Here is a 25,893-nt window from a genome sequence, read left to right on the forward strand (position 1 = left end):
CGGTTGGCAGTGAGGGCTTAATTTGGTCGGTGCTGACTCGATGGGTCGAATGGCCTCCTTCTGCGCTGTTTGTTCTATGTTCATTTGTCCAGATTAAACTCCATCTGCCATCCCTCCACCCAAGTCTCCAATCGATGTATATCCTGCTGTATCTTCTGACAGTCCTGATCGCCATCTACAATTCCACCAACCTTTGAGTCATCCACAAACTTACTAATCAGACCAGTTACATTTTCCTCCAAATTATTTATATATACTATGAACAGCAACGGTCCCAGCACTGATCCCTGTGGAACACCACTAGTCACAGCCCTCCAATTAGAAAAGCACCCTTCCACTGCTACCCTTTGCTTTCTATGTCTGAGCCAGTTCTGTATCCATCTTGCCAGCTGATCCCGTGTGACTTCACCACCTGTACCAGTCTGCCACGACGGACCTTGTCAAAGACCTTACTGAAGTCCATGTAGACGACATCATCTGCCCTGTTTTCATCAATCACCTTCGTCACTTCCTGAAAAAAAAGTTAGTGAGTCACGATCTCTCCTTCAGAAAACTATGTTGCCTCTCGCTAATATGTCCACTTGCTTCCAAATGGGGGAGTAAATCGTGTCTCAAAGAATCCTCTCCAATAATTCTCCTACCACTGACGTAAGGCTCACTGACCTGTAATTTCCAGGAATATCCTTGCTACTCCTCTTAAACAAAGGAATGTGGTTAGATATTATCCAGTCCTCTGGAGTCTTACCTGTAGCCAGTGAGGATACAAATATTTCTGCCCCAGCAATTTCCTCCCTTGCCTCTATGATTCTATGAAATGGCTGCCTCCTGCTCCATAGATGTTCAAAGTGCTCCAGTCAAACCCAGCTGATAGAAAATGATCTCCCAGGCTGCATCTCGCAGCAATGGTAGATGCTACAGCAACATCACCGGATTCAAGCCACACTGAGCAGGAGGCTCTTTGCTCTGATGGCTGATCTCAACGGTGATGGTTAGGAGTGCAGTCATTGGCTGCCTCGCTTGAGCTTGGGGGTGTGGGTAGAAGAAATCACATGGTTCTGGCAGGATTGTACATCACGATTAAGGGGTGCAGCAAAGATAACCACTGTCCAATTAAATCCAATATTCATTCATGTGGCAGACTGTTCAACACATTGAAATTATTCCACTGTCCATGATTTAAATACAAAATACATCCGTGAATGCAGTTCTAATTTGTGGCTTTAAATGTCTTGACACACGTATTCATTTTATTTTGGCACATTTGTACATTAGCGTTATTCTAAGTATTAAACCATCTGAACTCAGTTTTATCTTGTTTGCATTTTGTGATGGGCGTTTGATGGTGTTGGTTTGCAGGAGAGTGAGGCACGTTTATCAGTGGTGAAACAGCAAGTTTTGGAATGTACCGTTGTCCAAGTCACTCTGTTGTGGATAGCAAGATGTAAGACTTCTTGTCTAGAAACACAAATGTTAACAGTTCACTGCTGAGCTTAAACTGAAATCTCAGTCGGATGAGGTCACGTAACATACAAATACACCAGATGTCTGCTGGCATCTGTCAAGAGGAAAGGCAAGGTAACTCTGATTTCTATCTGACATGTTTAATCACTGCTCATCTACTCGTCTACTTTTGGTATTCCCCGTTTAAATCTCCGATGTCGAGCAGCTCCAGGTACAATTAAAAGTGGCCAATTAACTGTGTACCTTGAGTGACAGGCAGATAATTTATGTTACTTGGTTGTTTCTTTCAACGAGATACAATGACTCACTTAGGAATAAACTGAAATGGAAGAAGCTTTTGTATTAGTGAATACGGGCTGGTTTTGTAATCCTCGCTCTGTGGCTACACTAAAAACACCATATAACAACAACAAAGAATAATACAGCCCAGGAACAGGCCCTTTGGCCCTCCAAGCCTGTACCGGTCAGGATACCACTCTTGGCCAAAACCCTCAGCATTCTAAAAAGAAAGCAATGGCCCCTGCATTATAACACACTGCCTAATACTATTCAGATGAAAAGAAAACAGGCCACAGCATTGATCATAGTTCCTTGAAGTCTCCTGACTACATGTGGAAGTATGTATAAAACATGAAAATTGAGACCTGTGCTCTGAGGGAAGCAATAGAGAATATTGTATAAACTGCAGGTGAAAAAGTCTTCCAATTGCAATATGTTGTATATCAACTTCTGCAGTAGGTTCTCTAATGCTGTCTTCCTGATTTTTTTTTTAGTGCAAATTTGGCAAGAATGCAGTTCTTGTGTTTTTGCTCTTTAAAACACAAAATGTACAGGCATCTTAATTTATCTGGGCTGCAGATTCTTCAGTATCGAAGGATCAGAAGTTGTTATCCGAGCCTAACGTGTGACTGTTTGGCTCGGCGACAGTTAAATCTACATGCTTGTTAGCCAGAAGGGACACGTGATGGATCCTCTACTGCATGAATGGTAAGGAGGGAGGACAAGTGCCTTTACTGTGGCAATTTGTTGTATATCAAGAACAGCTTTGATGGTGTTGGGCTGATGCATTGGTTTGCTGCTACAATCCAAGTGGGAATGAATCAAATCCTTCTGTCTGGGAACTATATTTTATGACCATCAGATCAGGATAAAGTCAGACTCTGCAATGTTGCTCTACAAAGTCATATGAGCTGGCAACACTGAATGTGTAAGATCAAATGAAGAATGACTAGAACAAAGAACAGTACAGCACAGGAGCAGGCCCTTTGGCCCTCCAAGCCTGCACTGGCCATAATTGGGATTACGGAGAAATGGCTGCAGGGTGAACAGGGATGGGAACTGAATGTCCCAGGGTTCTCAGTATTTTGGAAGGACAGGCATAAAAGCAAAGGTGGTGGTGTGGCACTGCTGGTTAAAGAGGACATTACCACAATAGTGAGAAAGGATATTAGCTCTGACAATGTGGAATCTGTATGGGTAGAGTTGAGAAACACCAAGGGACAAAAAACATTAGTGGATGTCATATATATAGACCCTCAAACTGCACTGGTGAGGTTGGGAATGGCATTAAACAAGAAATTAGAGATGCATGTAATAAGGGAATATCGGTGATCATGGGTGATTTTAATCTTCACATAGATTGGGCAAATCAAATTAGCCACAATGCCGTAGAGGAAGAATTCCTGTAGTGTATACGGGATGGTTTTCTTGACCAATATGTGGAGGGACCAACTAGAGAGCAGGCCATCTGGGACTGGATACTGTATAATGAGAAGGGAGTCATTGCCAATCTGGCTGTACGAGACCCCTTTGGGTTGAGCGACCATTACATGGTAGAATTTTTTATCAAGATGGAGAGTGAAGTTGATTCTGAGACGAGGGTGCTGAATCTTAATAAAGGAAACCTAGGATATGAGGCGTGAGTTGGCTTTGATAGATGAGGGAAAGTTACTTAAAGGGATGACAGTGGATAGACAATGGCAAACATTCAAGGAACCCATGGAGGAACTACAGCAACTGTTCATTCTTGTCTGGCACAAAAGCAAAGGGGGTAAGAGGCCCAATCCATGGCTTTCAAAGGAAATTAGAAATAGTATCCGATACAAGGAAGAAGCATACAGATTGGCCAAGAAAAGTAATGGGTCTGAGGATTGGGAGCAGTTTAGAATTCAGCAAAGAGGAAGACTTGCTAAGTCCCCTGCGGTCATCTCCCTGCAAAACAGATATACCGCTTTGGATACTGTTGAGGGAGATGGCTCACCAGGGGAAGGCAGCAGAGGCCAGGTTCATGGCACCGTGGCTGGCTCTGCTGCACAGCAGGGCAGGAAGAAAAATGGCAGGGCTATAGTGATAGGGGACTCGATCGTAAGGGGAATAGACAGGCGGTTCTGTGGACGCAAGCGAGACTCCAGGATGGTATGTTGCCTCCCTGGTGCAAGGGTCAAGTATGTCTCGGAGCGGCTGCAGGACATTCTGTGGGGGGGGGGGGGGGGGGGGGTGAACAGCCAGCTGTCGTGGTGCACATAGGCACCAACGATATAGGTAAAAAACGGGATGAGGTCCTACAAGCGGAATTCAGGGAGTTGGGCGTTAAACTAAAAAGTAAGACCTCAAAGGTAGTAATCTCAGGATTGCTACCAGTGCCACAAGCTAGTCAAAGTAGGAATGTCAGGATAGATAGGATGAATGTGTGGCTCAAGAGATGGTGCAAGAGGGAGAGATTCAAATTCCTGGGGCATTGGGACCAGTACAAACCGGACGGTCTGCACCTGGGCAGGACTGGAACCGATGTCCTGGGGGGGTGTTTTCTAGAGCTGTTGGGGAGGGTTTAAACTAATGTGGCAGGGGGATGGGAACTGATGCAGGAAGTTGGAAGGGAGTAAAACAGGGACAGAAGCAAAAGGAAGTAAGGGGAAAAGTGCAAGGCAGAGAAGACATAGTCAAAAATCTAAAAGGGCGACAGTACAAGGTACAGACTGAGGGGAGCTCAGTGAATAGTCCCAGGAATAAAACTGGATATGTTAAGATTCAAAACAGAGGTTAAAAAAAAAACACAAGTGTACTTTACCTGAATGCTCGTAGTATTCGGAATAAAGTTAATGGCACAAATCATCGTAAATGACTATGATTTAGTGGCCATTACTGAAACATGGTTAAAGGATGGTCACGACTGGGAGTTAAATATCCGAGGGTATGAAACTATTCGGAAGGACAGAGTGGATGGTAAGGGAGGTGGTGTTGCTCTGTTGTTTAAGGATGACATCCGGGCAATAGTAAGGGATGACATCGGTGCTATGGAGGATAAGGTTGAATCCATTTGGGTGGTAATCAGGAATAGTAAGGCGAAAAAGGTCACTGATAGGTGTAGTCTATTGGCCACCAAATAGTAACGTTATGGTGGGGCAGGCAACAAACAAAGAAATAACTGATGCATGTAGAAATGGTACAGCAGTTATCATGGGGGATTTTAATCTACATGGCGATTGGTTTAACCAGGTCGGTCAAGGCAACCTTGAGGAGGAGTTTATAGAATGTATCCGCGATAGTTTCCTAGAACAGTATGTAATGGAACCTACGAGGGAACAAGCGGTCCTAGATCTTGTCCTGTGTAATGAGACAGGATTGATTCATGATCTCATAGTTAGGGATCCTCTCGGAAGGAGCGATCACAATATGGTGGAATTTAAAATACAGATGGAGGGTGAGAAAGTAAAATCAAATACTAGTGTTTTGTGTTTAAACAAAGGAGATTACAAGGGGATGAGAGAAGAACTAGCTAAGGTAAACCGGGAGCAAAGACTTTATGGTGAAACAGTTGAGGAACAGTGGAGAACCTTCCAAGCGATTTTTCACAGTGCTCAGCAAAGGTTTATACCAACAAAAAGGAAGGGTGGTAGAAAGAGGGAAAATCGGTCGTGGATATCTAAGGAAATAAGGGAGAGTATCAAATTGAAGGAAAAAGCATATAAAGTGGCAAAGATTGCTGGGAGATTAGAGGACTGGGAAATCTTTAGGGGGCAACAGAAAGCTACTAAAAAAGCTATAAAGAAGAGTAAGATAGAGTATGAGAGTAAACTTGCTCAGAATATAAAAACAGACAGTAAAAGTTTTTACAAGTATATAAGACAAAAAAGAGTGGCTACGGTAAATATTGGTCCTTTAGAGGATGAGAAGGGAGTTTTAATAATGGGAAATGAGGAAATGGCTGAGGAACTGAACAGGTTTTTTGGGTCGGTCTTCACAGTGGAAGACACAAATAACATGCCAGCGACTGATAGAAATGAGGCTATGACAGGTGAGGACCTTGAGAGGATTGTTATCACTAAGGAGGGAGTGATGGGTAAGCTAATGGGGCTAAAGGTAGACAAGTCTCCTGGTCCTGATGGAATGCATCCCAGAGTGCTAAAAGAGATGGCTAGGGAAATTGCAGATGCACCAGTGATAATTTACCGAAATTCACTAGACTCTGGGGCAGCAGGGTAGCATGGGGGGCAGCAGGGTAGCATGGTGGTTAGCATAAATGCTTCACAGCTCCAGGGTCCCAGGTTCGATTCCCGGCTGGGTCACTGTCTGTGTGGAGTCTGCACGTCCTCCCCCTGTGTGCGTGGGTTTCCTCCGGGTGCTCCGGTTTCCTCCCACAGTCCAAAGATGTGCGGGTTAGGTGGATTGGCCATGCTAAATTGCCCGTAGTGTCCTAATAAAAGTAAGGTTAAGGGGGGGGTTGTTGGGTTACGGGTATACGGTGGATACGTGGGTTTGAGTAGGGTGATCATGGCTCGGCACAACATTGAGGGCCGAAGGGCCTGTTCTGTGCTGTACTGTTCTATGTTCTATGTTCTGGGGTGGTCCCGGTGGATTGGAAATTAGCAAACGTGACACCACTGTTTAAAAAAGGAGGTAGGCAGAAAGCAGGAAATTATAGGCCAGTGAGCTTAACTTCAGTAGTAGGGAAGATGCTGGAATCATCATCAAGGAAGAAATAGCGAGGCATCTGGATATAAATTGTCCCATTGGGCAGACACAGCATGGGTTCATAAAGGGCAGGTCATGCCTAACTAATTTAGTGGAATTTTTTGACGACATTACCAGTGCAGTACATAACGGGGAGCCAATGGATGTGGTATATCTGGATTTCCAGAAAGCCTTTGACAAGGTGCCACACAAAAGGTTGCTGCATGAGATAAAGATGCATGGCATTAAGGGTAAAGTAGTAGCATGGATAGAGGATTGTTAATTAATAGAAAGCAAAGAGTGGGGATTAATGGGTGTTTCTCTGGTTGGCAATCAGTAGCTCGTGGTGTCCCTCAGGGATCCGTGTTGGGCCCACAATTGTTCACAATTTACATAGATGATTTGGAGTTGGGGACCAAGGGCAATGTGTCCAAGTTTGCAGATGACACTAAGATGAGTGGTAAAGTGCAGAGGATACTGGAAGTCTGCAGAGGGATTTGGATAGGTTAAGTGAATGGGCTAGGGTCTGGCAGATGGAATACAATGTTGACAAATGTGAGGTTATCCATTTTGGTAGGAATAACAGCAAACGGGATTATTATTTAAACAATAAAATATTAAAGCATGCCGCTGCGCAGAGAGACTTGGGTGTGCTAGTGCATGAGTCACAGAAGGTTGGTTTACAGGTTCAACAGGTGATTAAGAAGGCAAATGGAATTTTGTCCTTCATTGCTCGAGGGATGGAGTTTAAGACTAGGGAGGTTATGTTGCAATTGTATAAGGTGTTAGTGAGGCCACACCTGGAGTATTGTGTTCAGTTTTGGTCTCCTTACTTGAGAAAGGACGTACTGGCACTGGAGGGTGTCCAGAGGAGATTCACTAGGTTAATCCCAGAGCTGAAGCGGTTGGATTATGAGGAGAGGTTGAGTAGACTGGGACTGTACTCGTTGGAATTTAGAAGGATGAGAGGGGATCTTATAGAAACATTTAAAATTATGAAGGGAATAGATAGGATAGTTGCGGGCAGGTTGTTTCCACTGGCGGGTGAGAGCAGAACTAGGGAGCATAGCCTCAAAATAAGGGGAAGTAGATTTACGACTGAGTTTAGGAGGAACTTCTTCACCCAAAGGGTTGTGAATCTATGGAATTCCTTGCCCAGTGAAGCAGTTGAGGCTCCTTCATTACATGTTTTTACGGTAAAGATAGATAGTTTTTTGAAGAATAAAGGGATTAAGGGTTATGGTGTTCGGGCCGGAAAGTGGAGCCGAGTCCACAAAAGATCAGCCATGATCTCATTGAATGGCGGAGCAGGCTCGAGGGGCCAGATGGCCTACTCCTGCTCCTAGTTCTTATGTTCTTATGTAAGAAGAAAGGTTGCTGCTATGCCTGGGTAGGTCACATGTTCGGCAGCTCCTGACTAAAACTGACTTTTGGGCCCTTTTAAGGAGCCCCAGCGGCACTTGATTGACGATTCCCGGTGTGGGAAGATGGCAGTAAGGTCCCCCCAGCACTGTATGGAGCGGTGCGGTCAAAAAAGGGGCATTAGAGAAGAGAGGAGAACGGGTGCGAAAAAGCAAGATTGCGGCGGGCGGAGACCAGGCAGCGTGGGCTCAATGGTCGCGGGAGCAGCAAGAGTTTCTACGAAGCTGCTTTGCGGAATTGAAGGCAGAGATGTTGGCCCCGGTGAAGGCGCCAATCGAAAGGCTGGTGGAGACCCAGAGGATGCAGGGGACAGCGAGGTGCAGCAGAAGGCCTCTGATAACAAGGACGAGATCCTGGGCCTGGCAGTGAAGGTGGAGGCGCACGAGGCGCTCCATAAAAGGTGGCAGGAGAAATTCGAGGATCTGGAGAACAGGTCACGAAGGAAGAATTTGCGGATTCTGGGTCTCCCTGAAGGTGCGGAGGGGTCGGACGCTGGGGCATATGTAGCCATGATGCTGAGCACGCTGATGGGCGCGGGAGCCTTCCCGAGGCCCTTGGAGCTGGATGGGGCGCACAGAGTCCTGGCGAGGAGACCGAGGGCGAATGACCCGCCGAGAGCTGTGGTGGTGAGGTTTCACCATTACATCGACAGTGAGTGCGTCTTTGAGATGGGCGAAGAAGGAGCGGACCAGCAGGTGGGAGAATGCTGAAATTTGCTTTTACCAGGAATGGAGCGCAAAGCTGGCCAAGAAGAGGGCAGGATTCAATCAGGCCAAGGCGGTCTCCACGGAAAGGGGGTGAAGTTTGGGCTGTTGCAGCTCGCGCAACTCTGGGTCGCATATCTGGACCGTCACCACTACTTTGATACGCCGGACGAGGCGTGGACCTTTATCCAAAATGAGAAGCTGGACTCAAATTATGGTCTGTAGCATGTTTTGGGGGCTGTTGTGGAGTGGGAGAGGGTGCTAATTGTGTTTCTTTTTTTTTCTCTGCGGGCGCTGATCTGGCAGGCGTTGTTCCCCGTGTTCGTTGGGGGGGAAGAAGGGGCCCGGAACCCTGGACATCTGGGGATGCGGGTGAGGTTATAGGAGAATGGAGCTGCGCCATAGAGGGCGGGGTCAGCCCAGACTGGGAGCACGTGTTTTCTTTTCCCGCGGAAAGAGGGGACACGGCCAGACGCAGGGAGGCTGTATTGGACTGGAGTCCACATTGGTTTGCAGGCAGTTGGGTTTTAGAAGGGAATTCTGCGAGGATCGGTGGTGGAGGCGGGAGTGGCCGGGGTCAGCAGGAGTCAGCTGACTTACGGGAGTGCAATGGGGGGGGGGGGGGGGGGAGGAGGGGGGTCAAGCAATTGCTTGGCCAGGGGAGGGGTAGGGTTTGGGGGGGGGGGGGTACTGGGTTGCTGCTGTATTGACCGGACTGAGGGGGAGCTGGAGATAATGAGGAGAGTCGGTGCGTGGAGCCTCCGCCTGTGGGGCTGGAAGGAGCGGGAGACTTGTGCATGTGGCTGGCCCAAACAAAGGATATGGCCAGTGGGCGGGGGCGAGTAGTCCCCCGTTCCGGCTGATCACGTGGAATGTGAGAGGCCTAAATGGGCCGGTCAAGTGGGCCCTGGTATTTGCGCACTTAAAGGGACTGAAGGCAGACGTAGCCATGCTACAGGAGATGCACCTGAAAGTTGCGGATCACACCAGGCTGAGGAAGGGATGGGTAGGTCTTTCACTCATGGTTAGACGCGAAGGACAGGGGGGGTAGCAATTTTGGTGAGCAAGTGGGTGACTTTCGGGCGGTGGGCAGTGTGGTGGATCAAGGGGCCGATATGTGATGGTGAGTGGTAGGCTGCAGGGGGCCTGGGTGGTGCTAGTGAATGTATATACCCCATATGGGACGATGCAGGGTTCATGAAGCGGATGCTAAGTCGGATCCCGGATTTGGAGGGGGAAACCTAATTTGGGGGGGGGGGGGGGGGGGGATTTCAACACGGTCCTGGACCCGGCGATGGATCGGTCTAGGTCGTGTAAGAGGCCAGCTGCGGCTAAGGTCCTGAGGGGGTTTATGGATCAGATGCGGGGAGTGGATCCGTGGAGGTTTGCTAGGCCAAGGACGAGGGAGTTTTCCTCCTTTTCCCACGTGCACAAGGCCTAGTCATGGATAGACTTTATCGTGGTGGGCAGGGCACAGACCCCGAGAGTAGAAGCGCAGGCAGTTTAATGTGCGGAGGCTTCTGAATGCGATTATGATGCCCTCGGATGGGGGCGGGGGGGGGGGGATGCAGAGGTGGTGGCGGCTATCGACGTGGAGAAGGCTTTTGAGTGGGTGGAGTGGTAGTACCTGTGGGAGGTGCTGGGTAGGTTTAGATTGGGGGAGAGGTTCATAGGGTGGGTTAAATTGTTATACCAGGCCCCCATGGCGAGTGTATCGACGAACCGGTTGAGGTCAGAGTACCTCAGACTATATTGTGGAACGAGGTAGGGGTGCCCTCTGTCCCACCTGCTGTTTGCTTTGGCAACTGAGCCATTGGCCATGGCGCTGAGGGAATCTAGAAGCTGGAGGGGTTCGGAGGGGGGGGGGGGGGGGGAAGGACCGTGTCTCACTATATGCGGATGATTTGCTTTTGTATATTACGGACCCGGTAGAGGAGGTGGGGGAGGTTATGCAGACCCTCGGAGTTTGGAGACTCCTTGGGGTATAAGCTTAATGTTGGGAAGAGCGAACTCTTTGTGGTGCATGTGCGGGGTCCAGGAAAAGAGGGTGGAGGAGCTGCTGCTCAAGATGGTGGAGAGGAGATTTCGATATTTGGGTATTCAGGTGGCCAAGAGTTGGGGGGTCTTGCATAGGCTCAATCTGGCACGGCTGGTGGACCAGATGGAGGAGGACTTCAAGAGTTGGGACATGCTTCCGCTCTCCCTAGCGGGTAGAACAAACAACAAAGAAAATTGCAGCACAGGAACAGGCCCTTCAGCCCTCCCAGCCTGCGCCGATCCAGATCCTTTATCTAAACCTGTCTCCTATTTTCCAAGGTCTACTTCCCTCTGTTCCCGCCCGTTCATATACCTGTCCAGATGCATCTTAAATGATGCTATCGTGCCCGCCTCTACCACCTCCGCTGGCAAAGTGTTCCAGGCACCCACCACTCTCTGCGTAAAAACTTTCCACGCACATCTCCCTTAAACTTTCCCCCTCTCACCTTGAAATCGTGACCCCTTGTAATTGACACCCCTAATCTTGGAAAAAGCTTGTTGCCATCCACCCTGTCCATACCTCTCATAATTTTGTAGACCTCAATCAGGTCCCCCCTCAACCTCCGTCTTTCCAACGAAAACAATCCTAATCTGCTCACCCTTTCTTCATAGCTAGCACCCTCCATACCAGGCAACATCCTGGTGAACCTCCTCTGCACCCTCTCTAAACATCTGTCCTGTCCCTCTCCTTGGTGAATACCGATGCAAAGTTCTCATTAAGAATCTCACCCATTTCCTCTGACTCCATGCATAAATTCCCTCTTTTGTCTTTGAGTGGGCCAATCCATTCTCCAGTTACCCTCTTGCTCCTTATCTACGAATAAAAGGCTTTGGGATTTTCCTTAACCCTGTTAGCCAAAGATATGTCATGACCCCTTTTAGCCCTCTTTATTGCGCTTTGAGATTCGTCCTACTTTTCCGATATTCCTCCAAAGCTTCATCAGTTTTGAGTTGCCTCGATCTTATGTATGCTTCCGTTTTCATCTTGGCTAGTCTCACAATTCCACCCGTCATCCATGGTTCCCTAATCTTGCCATTTCTATCTTTCATTTTCACAGGAACATGTCTGTCCTGCACTCTAATCAACCTTTCCTTAAAAGACTCCCACATTTCAAATGTAGATTTACCCTTAAACAGCTGCTCCCGATCCACATTCCCTAGCTCCTGCCGAATTTTGTTATACTCTGCCTTTCCCCAATTTAGCACTCTTCCTTTCGGACCCCTCTTGTCCTTCTCCATGAGTATTCTAAAACTTACAGAATTGTTATCGCTATTCTCAAAGTAATCACCGATTGACACTTCAACCACCTGGCCGGGATCATTCCCCAATGCCAGGTCCAGTATGGCCCCTTCCCGAGTTGGACTATTTACATACTGCTCTAAAAAAAACTCTCCTTACAAACACTGCTCCATCTACGCCTCCAACACTACACAAATCCCATTCAATGTTGGGGAAGTTAAAATCTCCAATCACAACCACCCTATTGCTCCTACATTTTTATATAATCTGTCTGCATATTTGTACCTCTACTTCATGCTCGCTTTTCGGAGGCCTGTAGTAAAGTCACAACAATGTTACTGCACCCTTCCTATTTCTTAGCTCCACCCATATTGCCTCAGTGCTCGAATCCTCCATAGTCGTCCTTAATCACAGCTGTGATATCATCTCTGACTAGTAATGCAACTCCTCCACCCCTTTTACCTCCCTCTCTATCCCTCCTGAAGCATCTATACCATGGGATATTCAGTTGCCAGTCCTGCCTTTCGCTCAACCAAGTCTTAGTAATACCAATAACATCATATTCCCAGGTACTGATCCAAGCCCTAAATTCATCTGCCTTACCTGCTACACTTTTCGTGTTAAAACAAATGCACCTCAGACCACCTGTCCCTTTGCGTTCATCATCTCTTCCCTGTCTACTCTTCCCCTTAATCACATTGAGTTTATTATCTAGTACCTTACTGGCTTTAGTTGCTGCCTCTTTACTGACCTCTAACTTCCTAATCTGATCCCCATCTCCCTGCCACATTAGTTTAAAACCTCCCCAACAGTGTTAGCAAAAGCACCCCCTAGGACATTGGTTCCAGTCCTGCCCAGGTGTAGACCATCCGGTTTGTAATGGTCCCACCGCCCCCAGAACCGGTTCCAATGTCCCAAAAATCTGAACCCCTCCCTCCTGCACCATCTCCCCAGCCACGTATTCATTCTGACTATTCTTGAATTTCTACTCTGACTGTCCGTGGCACTGGTAGCTATCCTGAGATTACTACCTTTGAGGTCCTACTTTTTAACTTATATCCTAACTCCCTAAATTCTGATTGTAGGAACTCATCTCTTTTTTACCTATATTGTTGGTGCCTTTATGCACCACGACAACTGGCTCTTCACCCTCCCCCTTCAGTATGTCCTGTAGCCGATCTGAGACATCCCTGACCCGTGCACCCGGGAGGCAACATACCATTCGGGAGTCTCGTTTTCGACCACAGAAACGCCTGTCTACTCCCCTTACAATTGACTCCCTATGACTATAGTCCTGCCAGTCTTTTTCCTGCCCTTCTGTGCAGCAGAGCCAGCTACGGTGCCATGAGCCTGGCTACTACTGCCTTCCCCTGGTGAGTCATCTCCCCCAACAGTATCCAAAACGGTATACCTGTTTTGGAGGGAGATGACCGCAGGGGACACCTGCACTGCCTTCCTGCTCTTTCTCTACCTTTTGGTCACCCATTCCCTGCCTCCCTCACCAATCTTAATCTGAGGTGTGACCAACTCACTGAATGTGCTATCCACGACCTCCTCAGCATCGCGGATGCTCCAAAGTGAGTCCATCCGCAGCTCCAGAGCTGTCATGCGGTCTAACAGGCGCTGCAGCTGGACACTTCCCGCACATGAAGAAGTCAGGGGCATCGGCCGTGTCCCTGAACTCCCACATTGAGCACGAGCAGCATAACACAGGTCTGGGATCTCCTGCCATTTTTACCCTTTACCTTAACTGACTTATACTATCAAATAATTAATAAGTGAAAGGAATAAAGATTTTACTTACCAATCGCAATACTCACCAACACAAAGAGTTAAATTTCTCCCAGCTGCTGCTAATTGGAGCACTTTCCTTACCAGCCAATCGGGTCACTGCTTGCTGTGATGCCACTCTTCAAAGTAAGTTTTTTAAGTTTTAAAGAGGTAAGCTTATCTTCCCAACGACTCCTCGCCACTGCTCCCGCCGAAAATCTGAAGGCTGCTGCTCCTTATCACCAGTCTTTTTTTTGGTTAGAGGAGGAGGGCAAGTGGGCGACACTACACGTGTAGTGTCTCGGGTTTAGCCGTTGCCCAAATATATCAGTTCACTCACCTTCCCAGAGCGCAATTCGGCTGCTCCCGCTCAGCTCCTCCCACGCACTGCAAAGAAGGATCATGGGATTGATTAAGAAGGGGAAAGTACTGTACAAAGGAAGCTTGCAGGGAACATAAAGACTGACGCTAAGAGTTTCTACAGATATGTGAAGAGGAAGAGATTGGTAAAGAGCAATGTAGGCCCACTACAGACAGAAACAGGGGAATGCAGAATAAGGGACAAAGAAATGGCTGAGCAATTGAATACATACATTGGTTTTGTCTTCACAAATGAGGACACAAATCAGATCCCAGAAATGTTGGAGAATGAAAGGTTTAGTGAGAGGGAAGAACTGAGGGAGATCAACATTAGTAGAGAAATGGTGCTGGGGAAATTGATGGGATTGAAGGCGGGTTAACCCCCAGGGCCTGAGAATCTGTATCCCAGAGAGCGTAAGGAGGTGGCTCTGGAAATAGTGGATGCATTGGTGGTCAGTTTACGGGATTCTATAGACTCTGGGACTGTCCCTGCAGATTGGAGGGTAGTTCACGTCACTCTGATATTCAAAAAGGGAGGTAGAGAGAAAGCAGGGAATTATAGACCAGTAAGCCTAACATGGGTAGTGGGGAAAATGCATGAATCCATTATCAAGGACTTTATAGCGGAACATTTAGAAAGCAATGGTAGGATCAGTCAGAGTCAGCATGGATTTATGAAGGGAAAATCATGCTTGACAAATCTGTTGGAATTCTTTGAAGAGGTAACCAGTACAGTCGACATGGGGGAGCCAGTCGATGTGGTATATTTGGACTTTCAGAAGGCGTTTGACAAAGTCCCGCATAAGAGATTATTATGCAAAATTAAAGTTCATGGGATTGGGGGAAATGTATTGAGGTGGATAAAAAACTGGTTTGCAGAGAGGAAGCAAAGAGTAGAGATTAATGGATCCTTTTCAAATTGGCAGGCAGTAACCCGTGGGGTACCACAGGGATCGGTGCTGGTACCCCAGCTATTCACTATATATTAATTATTTGGATATGGGAACAAAATGTAACATCTCAAAGTTTGCAGATGTTACCAAATTAGGTGGGAGGTGGAATTGTGACGAGGATGCAGGGATCCTACAGCAAGATCTAGACGGGTTGGGCGAGTGGGCAAATTAATGACAAATGCAGTATATTTTGGATAAGCAAATATTCATTTTGAAAGCAAAAGCAGGAAGGCAGATTACTCAGTGAATGGTTTTAAATTGGGAGAGGGGAGTGTGCAGTGAGACCTGGGTGTCCTTGTGCACCATTCACTGAAGGTAAGCATGCAGGTGCAGCAGGCGTTAAGAAGGCAAATGGTATGTTAGAACATAGAACAGTACAGCAGAGAACAGGCCCTTCGGCCCTCAATGTTGTGCCGAACCATGATCACCCTACTCAAACCCACGTATCCACCCTATAACCGTAACACAACAACATCCCCCTTAACCTTACTTTCATTAGGACACTACAGGCAATTTAGCATGGCCAATCCACCTAACCTGCACATCTTTGGACTGTGGGAGGAAACCGGAGCACCCGGAGGAAACCCACGCACACAGGGGGAGGACGTGCAGATTCCACACAGACAGTGACCCAGCCGGGAATCGAACCTGGGACCCTGGAGCTGTGAAGCATTTATGCTAACCACCATGCTACCCTGCTGCCCCTGTTGGCCTTCATTGCAAAAGGTTTCGAGTATCGAAACAGGGATGTGTTGCTGCAATTGTACAGGGCCTTGGTGAGGCCACACCTGGAGTATTGTGTGCAGTTTTGGTCTCCTTCTCTGAGGAAGGATGTTCTTGCTCTCAAGGAGTGCAGCCAAGGTTTGCCAGACTGATTCCAGGGAGGGCGGGACTGTCATATGAGGAGACATTGACTAGGTTGGGATTGTTCTTACTGGAGTTCAGAAGAATGAGGGGGGATCTCATCAAGACTTATAAAATTATAAACAGGACTAGACCGGTTAGATGCAGGGAAGATGTTACCAATGATGGGTGTGTCCAGAACCAGGGGTCACAGTCTGAGGATTCTGGGTAAACTATTTAGGACAGAGATGAGACATTTCACCCAAAAGAGTGGTGAGCCTGTGGAATTCATTACCACAGGAATTAATTGATGCTAAAACGTTGAATATATTCAGGAGGTGGCTGAATATAGCATTTGGGGAGAATGGGTTCAAAGGCTATGCGGCGAAAGCAGAATTAGGCTGCTGAGTTGGATCAACAGCCATGATCGTGATGAATGGCAGAGCAGGTTTGAAGGGCCAAAAGGCCTCTCCTGCTCCTATCTCCTATGTATATGTGTAGGACACACCTGGGCAATTTTCCACATTGATGGTTGGATGCCGGTGTTGTAGCTGTCCTGGAACAGCTTGTGGTCCGTCTTCAGTACTATTGCCGGAATATTTTCAGGCCCCATAGCCTTTGCAGTGTCCAGTACCTTCAGCCGTTTCTTGATATCACGTGGAGTGAATCGTATTGTCTGTAGACTGAGATCTGATGCTGGGGATCACCGGAGGTGACTGAGTGGGCTCATCTTCTTGGCACTTGTGGCTGAAGATTGTTGCCAGTGCTTCAGCCTTGTCTTTTGCACATATATACTGGACTTCTCCATCGTTGAAGATGGGGATATTTGTGGAGCCGCCTCCTCCAGTGAATTGTTTAATTGTCCGCCACCATTCACAACTGGATATGGCAGGACTGCAGAGCTTAGATCTGATCCGTTTGATGTGGTATCTCTTAGCCCTGACTATCGCTTCTTATGCTGTTTGGCACACAAGTAGCCCTGTGTTGAAGCTTCACCAGGTTGACGCCTCATTTTTCAGTATGCCTCGTGTCGCTCCTGGTATGATCTCCTGCACGCTTCATTGAACCAGGGTTGATCCCTGGGGTAGGTGGTAATGGTAGAGTGGGGGGAATACTATCCTGATGCTGCTGATGGCCCACAGTGCCCATTCTTGAGTTGCTCGATCTGTTCGAAGTCTAACATTTAGCACAGTGGTAGTGCCACACAACATTATGATGGGTATCTTCAATGTGAAGGCGGCACTTTGTCTCCACAAAGACTGCAGTGGTCACTTCTACCGATGCTATGCTAGGCCGATGCACCCAAGTGGCCTTCAACATGGGGGAACACTGATTCAACAGCTGATTGTGGCCAGTACAGGATAATCAGCAGGAGGTTTCCTTGCCCATGTTTAACCTGAAGCCGTGAGATTTCATGGGGTCCGAAGTTGATGTTGAGGACTCCAAGGGCAACCTCCTCCCGACTGTGCCGCCATCTCTGGGAGCAGGACATACCCAGGAATGGTGAAAGCCATGTCTGGGACATTGTCCGTAAGGTATGATTCTGAGAGTATGATGATGTCAGGCTGTTGCTTGATTAGTCTGTGACATAGCTCTCCCAATTTTGGTACAAGCCCCCCAGATGTTAGTAAGGAGGACTTTGCAGAGTTGACAGGTTGGGTTTGCTGTTGTCGTTTCCGTTGCCTGGGTCGATGCCGAGTGGTCCGTCTAGTTTCTTTCATTTTTATGTTTTTTTAGCGGTTGAATACAATGGAGTGGCTTTTCAGACTATTTCAGAGGGCTCTTGAGTCAATCAATCACGTCGCTTTGAGTCTGGAGTGGTGTTCTGCAGGGATAGATGCTGGTCCATTGCTGTGTGTAGTGTACATTAATGATCTAGATGTGAATGTGAGGAGCATGATCAGTAATTTAACTGATAAAACAAAAATTGGTGGTGTGGTAAGGGGAGGAAAGCCTCAGATGAGAGGGTAATATACACTGGCTGGTCAGATGGGCAGAACAGCAGAAAATTGAATTTAACCCTGAAAAATGTGGGGTGATGCATTTTGGGAGTATGAACAATGCAAGGGAATTCACAATGATTGTTGGAACGCTAGGAAGTACAGAGGATCAGAGGGACCTTGGCGTGCATGTCCATGGGTTCCTGAGGGCAGCAGGACAGGGAGATAAGGTGGTTAAGGAGGCATATTGGATACTTGCCTTTATTAGACGCGGCACAGAATATAAGAGCAGGGAGTTTATTATTGATCTGGGTAAAACCCCCATGAGGCCACAGCTCGAGTACTGTGTGCTGAGCTCTGGTAACCACACTCAAGGAAGGATGTAATTGCACTAGAGAGGATGGAGGGGAGATTCACCAGGATGTTGGCTGGGAATTATGATGGACTTGATGGGAAGAAACCTGCCCCTTTAGTAGAGTGGTCAAAAACCAGGGGCCATCGATTTACGGGAAGGAGCGAGATTTGAGCAAAGCGTTTCTACCCAGAGGTTGGTGGTAATCTGGAACTCACTGGCTGAAAGGGTGATGGAGGCAGGAATCCTCATAGCATTTAAAAAGCATTTAGATGAGCATTTGAAATACCATAGCACATAAGGCTATGGACCAAGTGCTGAAAAATGGGGTTGGAATGGATAAGGGCTTGATGGCCAACAGACATGATGGACTGAAGAGCCTCTTACTGTGCTGTAAAACTCTGACACTATGAAATAATGTTGAAGCATGGAAGAGAAGCTTTACATGTCATTAATTCACCTACCTGGTGTCAGCACGTTTTCGTAAACCGCTCTGTTCCTGGGCTAATTTGGTGCCATCCATGGTTCAAGAGCTCGTCGCATGTACCTTCCAGGTTATAGTGCATGATATTTATTGCATTTCGGAAGGCGTGTTGTATCGGTGGTCCAGTCCTCCTTTCTTCAGCCATCCTGTTTGGGTGGGTGTGTACAATGAGTTGATGATATCTGAACCATAAATTGGGGTGATTTTCTAATGCCCTGATCAAAGAAAGAATGAGCTTGCATTAATGTAGCACCTTTCGTGTCTTCAGGGTGTCCCAAACATTACTTGCAATGAGTTACTTTTGCAGTGTATTTACTACTGTCATGTAGCACCAACATTCATCCCTCACCCAATAATACTGAAAACATTTTAACTGATTATTCATCGCATTACTATTTTTGGCTCCTTGCTGTGAGCATTTGGCAACAAATATGCATCTGACTGCACTTTTGGGTAGAATATATTGGTTGTGATGTGCTTTTGGACACCTGAGAGCAAGAATACAACTGGTATACTTGATGTTTGAGGCAGGGTAAAGTTCAACAGTCAGAACAGTTGGGTCCAGAATTAATAAGTTGCATCCCCTGTGCTTGGCGTGTGCAATACCAATATAAAATGGTCTTGATTATTGGTTCCTTTTACCAAACGTAAACGGGAGTTAAATTCTGAACTCCAGGCAAGGGGGTTGGTGTCCATCACCTTTACGTTATGGAGAGCAAAACGTTCTGAAAATCACTTGGATGCTGAATATTTGTGATGGATGGCACTCTATTGTCAGAACTCCAATAATAGCCGACACCCACCAGCAAGAGTTGTGTTTGAATTCCAATTCTTGCTGATCTCTGATGATGGGTCCTGAGATTATTGCAGTTTGGTTGGAGTCTCGTAAAATCTGGGAAGGCAAGAGAAAATAGCTGCCTCGTTTCCTATTCTCAGGGCAGTATTCGTAATCCGAAATGATTCTGTTCATCCATGCTGAGAAAGGGTTGACATGGACAAACATAAAATCGTTCAATCCTGTGGAATGTTCTCTTAGAGTAAGGTTGCCTAAAATTAAGAACACAGTCTGCAGAACTCTGAAATAATTTTTTTCACACAAACACACCCACTCCCATTCTCTTTAAAAAAAAAACTTGAAAGATGGTGTGCTGCGTACGCAATGTTGTCACTCGGCACTTTGGAAGGTGGAATGTTGTCATCTGTGAAAATGTTTGCTTGAACTGAGAGGCACCCAACAGTACAATTGCAGATTCATTCAGTCCAAACTGGGATTGTGTCTGGAAAGATCCTGCTCCAACTTTGGAGGAAGTGCTTGTGGGTGCAGATCTGTCCCTGGCTGTGGTTGTTACAGGAGCAATCCTGTGCTTGCTGCATTGTGCAAGAAGTAAATTTGGCTAAAGTGGGAATTTCTAATAACTACAACAAGCGATGTATTACTGGTAGTTTCACTGTCTTGAAAGCAAAATCGCAATATTGAGCCAGCAAATCTCACATGCAATTTGCTATTCCATGACACATTGGAATTTGCACCGAAATTACCAGTTTCAGCTCTGCCTTCATTGGTAACGAGAGGATTTCTAAGCTGGTGGTTGTTATGCTGCTTATACAACATTCCCTGGTAAACAAGGTTTTCACTTGGTCCTTCTTTTTGACTGACTTGATAATGTTGTTTTCTGGTTTGAACAAACCAAGACATGGTAACGTGACTTTTAATGGGACGTTTATTTCAGCATAGGTAAGTGTGTGAACTTGCCCTCCACCCACTCTTTATTGGTGGCTGATATTTCTTTCTATTATTTCTCAGACCAGAAACATACTCCGATCTGCACAGTTTTGTAAGTGAGAAGTTGAATATCCTGTGAACATTGAAGATGTCTCGCAGTCCCGATGCAAAAGAAGACCCTGTTGAATGCCCTCTCTGTATGGAGCCCCTCGAAATAGATGACATCAACTTCTTTCCATGCACCTGTGGTTACCAGATCTGTCGTTTCTGTTGGCACCGTATACGCACAGACGAGAATGGCCTCTGTCCAGCCTGCAGAAAAGTAAGTTCTTTAATTGAAATCCGTTTGACTAATCGTGTTCTGATGCAATCAATGGCACCTTATTTGTATTTGCATATTTTCATATGGAAGGAACGAACATAAGAGTAGCAGGGGAAAGTTGGAAGTGAAAGAAGCTCGTTGCTGAGATCTCAGCTGAGTTTTACAAAGAACAGTCTTGGACCCACTGTCACAAGTTTTCAAATTCTCCGTGATGGTATGGATTAGTACTTGATTAATTCAAGAGTGCAGTAGTTTACTAATTATATTATGTGGACTAAAGATGCCAAGAATGTGAGTTCAATTGCCAACATGTATTTGAAGAATTGGAATAAAAAGTGAGTGAATTTGAACCTGTTGGATTGTTGTTAGAGGTTCGAACTGGGTTCCTTCAGGTAAGGAAACCTGATGCCCTTACCTGTGGTTAATGTTTAACTGCACCCTTAAAGCCACTCAGTTGTATTCTGAGGTTAACCAAGGCAATACATGCCAGCCGCATCTCAAGATGAATGGGGGTGAAAGCAAATCCATCAGCCCCCAAGTGTTAAGTCAACAGTAAAATCCATGATTCATTTATTAAAACTACTGTTCATTTTTATGACCACAAGTAACCACAAAGCAAGAAAAAAATAAAATGCAATAAAGCTTGAGACAGTTCCAGTTTGTAGTGAGATAACTGAATCAAGCAAAGCCTGATTTACTCTCAAAAACATTAACCTCATATTTCCTTATGATTTGAGCACAGTTTGGGCACCATGCCTTTGAACTACACCATTTTAATCAGGCCACCTCCTGAGCAAGAATGGCAACAAGTAACTCTTGCACTATTAAATCAGCGAGCCTTTCTAGTTTCAACAAAAATGCTGTGCTGCCAAGTATGAGAGAGCTCAATGTTACCCTTTTGCCTCACCCCAGGCTTGTCGCTGAGCCTTGAATCTCCTGAGGTTATCAAGTGGCAGAATAAGCCCGGGGAGTCTAATTGTTTCACTGAGCCAGGGACCAATGAGATCTTGCAAGTACCTGCATTAAGTGATAAATCAAGTGTGCACTTGCCTTTGAGCATTTTATGTTGACTGCCCAACCCAAAAGGGGTCAGGTCGAAAACATAGAAAATGGCTTTACTATGAGCAATTGCTTTATCAAGTGACGATGGTGAAACCCTTGCACTTGCTTCATAATGCATTCTGGAGTACATTGACTTAGATTCTGACCTTTTATACACTCCCAGATAAGTTGTACTGCCAGTGATTTCATCCCTACAAATTTTTATACCATAGAGAATTAATAATTTACTATTTTGCAAGTAGTCAGCAACACTCTTGAGGCTAGTTGCTGCAACACATTTGTCTGTTTTACCAGCACCCAACGTGAATTAGAAAACAAAAATCATCGTTATGTTTGTATTTCTGATGCTATCCAAAGTTCCGCTGAAGAAAGTTTACACTTTTTCCCTTTGCATACTGTGAAGTTGTGGTAAATTGACAGTAGGTCTTGTCACAACAATTTATCTAATTTGTCTTGTGGTTCACCATCACGTATGCGGTAATCTAAGTGTTCCACTTCTGCTTTACTTTCATATTCTGGAATAAATGTATATGGAGCATCAACCAGTGTCATAGTTTAAATGTTATGTTGTAAAAGATTAAAACAGAGAAACATAGAAAACTGGAGCAAGAGGAGGCCGTTCAGCCCTTCAAGCCTGCTCTGCCATTCGTTACGATCATGGCTGGTCATCCAATCAATAGCCTAAACCCGCCTTTCCCTCTCCATATCTTTTGTTCCAAGCGCTATATCTAACTGCTTCTTGAAAACATCATGTTTTGGCCTCGACTTCTTTCTGCGGTAACACATTCCACAGCCTGACCGCTCTCTGGGTGAAAACATTTCTTCTCATCTCTGTCCGAAATGGTCTACCCCGCATCCTCAGACTGTGACCCCTGGTTCTGAACACCCCACCATCAGGAACATCCTTCTTGCATCTACTCTGTCTAGTCCTGTTGGAAGCTTATAGGTTTCTATGAGATTACCCCTTCGTTCTTCTGAACTCCATCAAATAGAATCAATACCGGCTCGACCTCCCGTCCCGCCAACTCAGGAATCAATCTAGTAAACGTATTATATGTTCCCTGTACTCGCTGTATAGCAAGAACATCCTTCCTCGGATAAGGAGACCAAAATTGGACACACTATTCCAGGTGTGGCTTCACAAAGGCCCTATATAATTGCAGCAGGACATTGCTGCTCCTGTACTCTAATCCACCTCACTTTGAAGGCTAACACCTGCATTCTTCCCTTCAGTGACTGATGTACGAGGAACATAGAACATTACAGCGCAGTACAGGCCCTTCGGCCCTCGATGTTGCAGCGTCCTGTGAAACCCCTCCAAAGTCCCTCTACACTATTCCCTTATCGTCCATATGCCTATCCAATGACCATTTGAATGCGTTTAGTGTTGGCGAGTCCATTACGATTGCAGGCAGGGCATTCTACGCCCTTACTACTCTCTGAGTAAAGAACCTACCTCTGACATCTGTCCTATATCTATCTCCCCTCAATTTAAAGCTATGTCCCCTCGTACTGGACATCGCCATCCGAGGAAAAAGGTTCTCAATGTCCACCCTATCTAATCCTCTGATCATCTTGTATGCCTCAATTAAGTCACCTCTTAACCTTCTCTCTATCGAAATCAGCCTCAAGTCCCTCAGCTTTTCCTCATAAGATCTTCCCTCAATACCAGGCAGCATCCTTGTAAATGTCCTCTGTATCCTTTCCAATGCTTCCACATCCTTCCTATAATGTGGCGACCAGAACTGCACGCAATACTCCAAATGCGGCCGCACCAGAGTTTTGTACAACTGCAACATGACCTCATGGCTCCGAAACTCAATTCCTCTACCAATAAAAGCTAACACACCGTATTCCTTCTTAACAACCCTCTCAATCTGGGTGGTAAACTTTCAGGGATCTATGGGCATGGACACCGAGATCTCTCTGCTCGTCCACACTACCAAGAATCTTACCATTAGCCCAGTCTTCCTGTTATTCCTTCCAAAATGAACCACACCTCACTTTTCTGCATTAAACTCCATTTGCCACCTGTCAGCCCAGCTCTGCAGCTTATCTATGTCCCTCTGTAACTTGTAACATCCTTCTGCACTGTCTACAACTCCACCGACTTTAGTGTCATCTGCAAATTTACTCACCCATCCTTCTACGCCCTCCTCCAGGTCATTTATAAAAATGACAAACAGCAGCGTCCCCAAAACAGATCCTTGTGGTACACCACTAGTAACTGGACACCAGTCAGAACATTTCCCATCAACCACCACCCTTTGTCTTCCATCAGCTAGCCAATTTCTGATCCAAACTGCTAAATCACCCTGAATCCCATGCCTCTGTATTTTCTGCGATAGCCTACCGTGGGGAACCTTATCAAACTCTTTACTGAAATCCATACACACACATCAACTGCTTTACCCTCATCCACCTGTTTGGTCACCTTCTCAAAGAACTCAATAAGGTTTGTGAGGCACAACCTACCCTTCACAAAACCATGTTGACTGTCTCCAATCAAATTATTCCTTTCCAGATGATTATACATCCTATCTCTTATAAACCTTTCCAAGACTTTTCCCACAACAGAAGTATGGCTCACTGGTCTATAGTTACCGGGGTTATCTCTACTCCCCTTCTTGAACAAGGGGACAACATTTGCTATCCTCCAATCTTCTGCCACTATTCCTGTGGACAAAGATGACTTAAAGATCAAAGCCAAAGGCTCAGCAATCTCCTCCCTAGCTTCCCAGAGAATCCTAGGATAAATCCCATCCAGGGGACTTATCTATTTTCACGCTTTCCAGAATCGCTTACACCTCCTCCTTATGAACCTCAAGTCCTTCTACTCTAGTAGCCTGTATCTCGGTATTCTCCTCGACAACTTTGTCTTTTTCCTGCGTGAATACAGATGAAAAATACTCATTTAGCACCTTTCCTATCTCCTCGAACTCCACGCACAAGTTCACACTACTGTCCTTGACTGGCCCTACTCTACCTTAGTCATTTTTATTCCTGACATATCTATAGAAAGCTTTAGGGTTATCCTTGATCCTACCTGCCTAAGACTTCTCATGTCCTCGCCTGGCTCTTATTAGCTCTCTCTTTAGAGCCTTCCTAGCTAACTTGTAACTCTCAAGCACCCTAACTGAACCATCACGTCTCATCTTTACATAAGCCTCCTTCTTCCTCTTGACAAGTGTTTCAACTGCTTCTGTAAACCAAGGTTCCCTCGCTCGACCACTTCCTCCCTGCCTAACAGGTACATATTTATCAAGGACACGCAGTAGCTGTTCCTTGAACATGCTCCACATTTCCATTGTGCCCATCCCCTGCAGTTTTCCTCTCCAGCCGATGCATCCCAAGTCTTGCCTCATCGCATCATAATTGCCTTTCTCCCAGATATGACTCTTGCGGTATACACCTATCCCTTTCCATCGCTAAAGTAAACGTAATCGAATTGTGGTCACTATCACCAAAGTGCTCACCTACCTCCAAATTTGACACCTCTCCTGTTTCATTACCCAGTACCAAATCCAATATGGCCTTGCCTCTCATTGGCCGATCTACATACTGCATCAGGAAACCCTCCTGCACACATTGGACAAAACCGGACTCGTCTAAAGTACTTGAACTATAGTGTTTCCAGTCAATATTTGGAAAGTTAAAGTCTCCCATAACAACTACCCTGTTTCTTTCGCTCCTATCCAGAATCATCTTTGCAATCCTTTCCTCTACATCTCTGGAACTTTTCGGAGGACTATAGAAAACTCCCAACAGGGTGACCTCTCCTTTCCTGTTTCTAAACTCAGCCCATACTACCTTAGTAGACGGGTCCTCATCAAACGTCCTTTCTGCCACCGTAATACTGTCCTTGGCTAACAATGCCACCCCTCCCCCTCTTTACCACCTTCCCTGAGCTTACTGAAATATCTAAACCCCGGCACCTACAACAACCATTCCACATCTCGTTCACCTCTCCTAATTTATGACCATTCAGATAATCTGCTTTCCTGTTTTTGCGACCAAAGTGGATAACCTCATATTTATCCAAATTATACTGCATCTGCCATTCATTTGCTCACTCACTTGTCCAATTCACACTGAAGGATCTCTGCATCCTCCTCACAGCTCACCCTCCCACCCAGCTTTGCAAATTTGAATAGATTCAATTTCGTACCTTCATCTAAATCATTAATATATTTTTATAAAAGACAAGCTTATTGCTACTCTTTGTTTCCTGTCTGCCAACCAGTTTTCTATCAATTTCAACACACTACTC

The 25,893-nt window shown here is 46.1% G+C and overlaps 1 protein-coding gene and 1 long non-coding RNA gene across 11 annotated transcripts in view; one reads left to right on the forward strand and one right to left on the reverse strand.

The window, feature by feature from the left end:
- Nucleotides 1-20,513, reverse strand: part of LOC119955124 — a 76,587-nt gene extending 56,074 nt beyond the window's left edge. Inside the window, exons 1-2 of the long non-coding RNA XR_005458388.1 lie at nucleotides 20,323-20,513; nucleotides 15,430-15,434 (exon numbers count right to left, since the gene is read on the reverse strand). This is a non-coding gene — a long non-coding RNA (uncharacterized LOC119955124). The remainder of the gene's footprint in view (nucleotides 1-15,429; nucleotides 15,435-20,322) is intronic.
- The window catches only part of cnot4b (CCR4-NOT transcription complex, subunit 4b), a 116,394-nt gene continuing 110,833 nt past the window's right edge, over nucleotides 20,333-25,893 (forward strand). For all 10 annotated transcript variants that reach the window (XM_038781021.1, XM_038781027.1, XM_038781019.1 and 7 more), the window contains exon 1: nucleotides 20,333-20,561. In XM_038781021.1, coding sequence (XP_038636949.1) covers nucleotides 20,388-20,561 — 174 coding nt within the window. In that variant the 5' untranslated portion in view covers nucleotides 20,333-20,387. The remainder of the gene's footprint in view (nucleotides 20,562-25,893) is intronic.

This window comes from Scyliorhinus canicula, chromosome 20 (assembly GCF_902713615.1).
Source record: "Scyliorhinus canicula chromosome 20, sScyCan1.1, whole genome shotgun sequence".
NCBI classification, from domain to species: domain Eukaryota; kingdom Metazoa; phylum Chordata; class Chondrichthyes; order Carcharhiniformes; family Scyliorhinidae; genus Scyliorhinus; species Scyliorhinus canicula.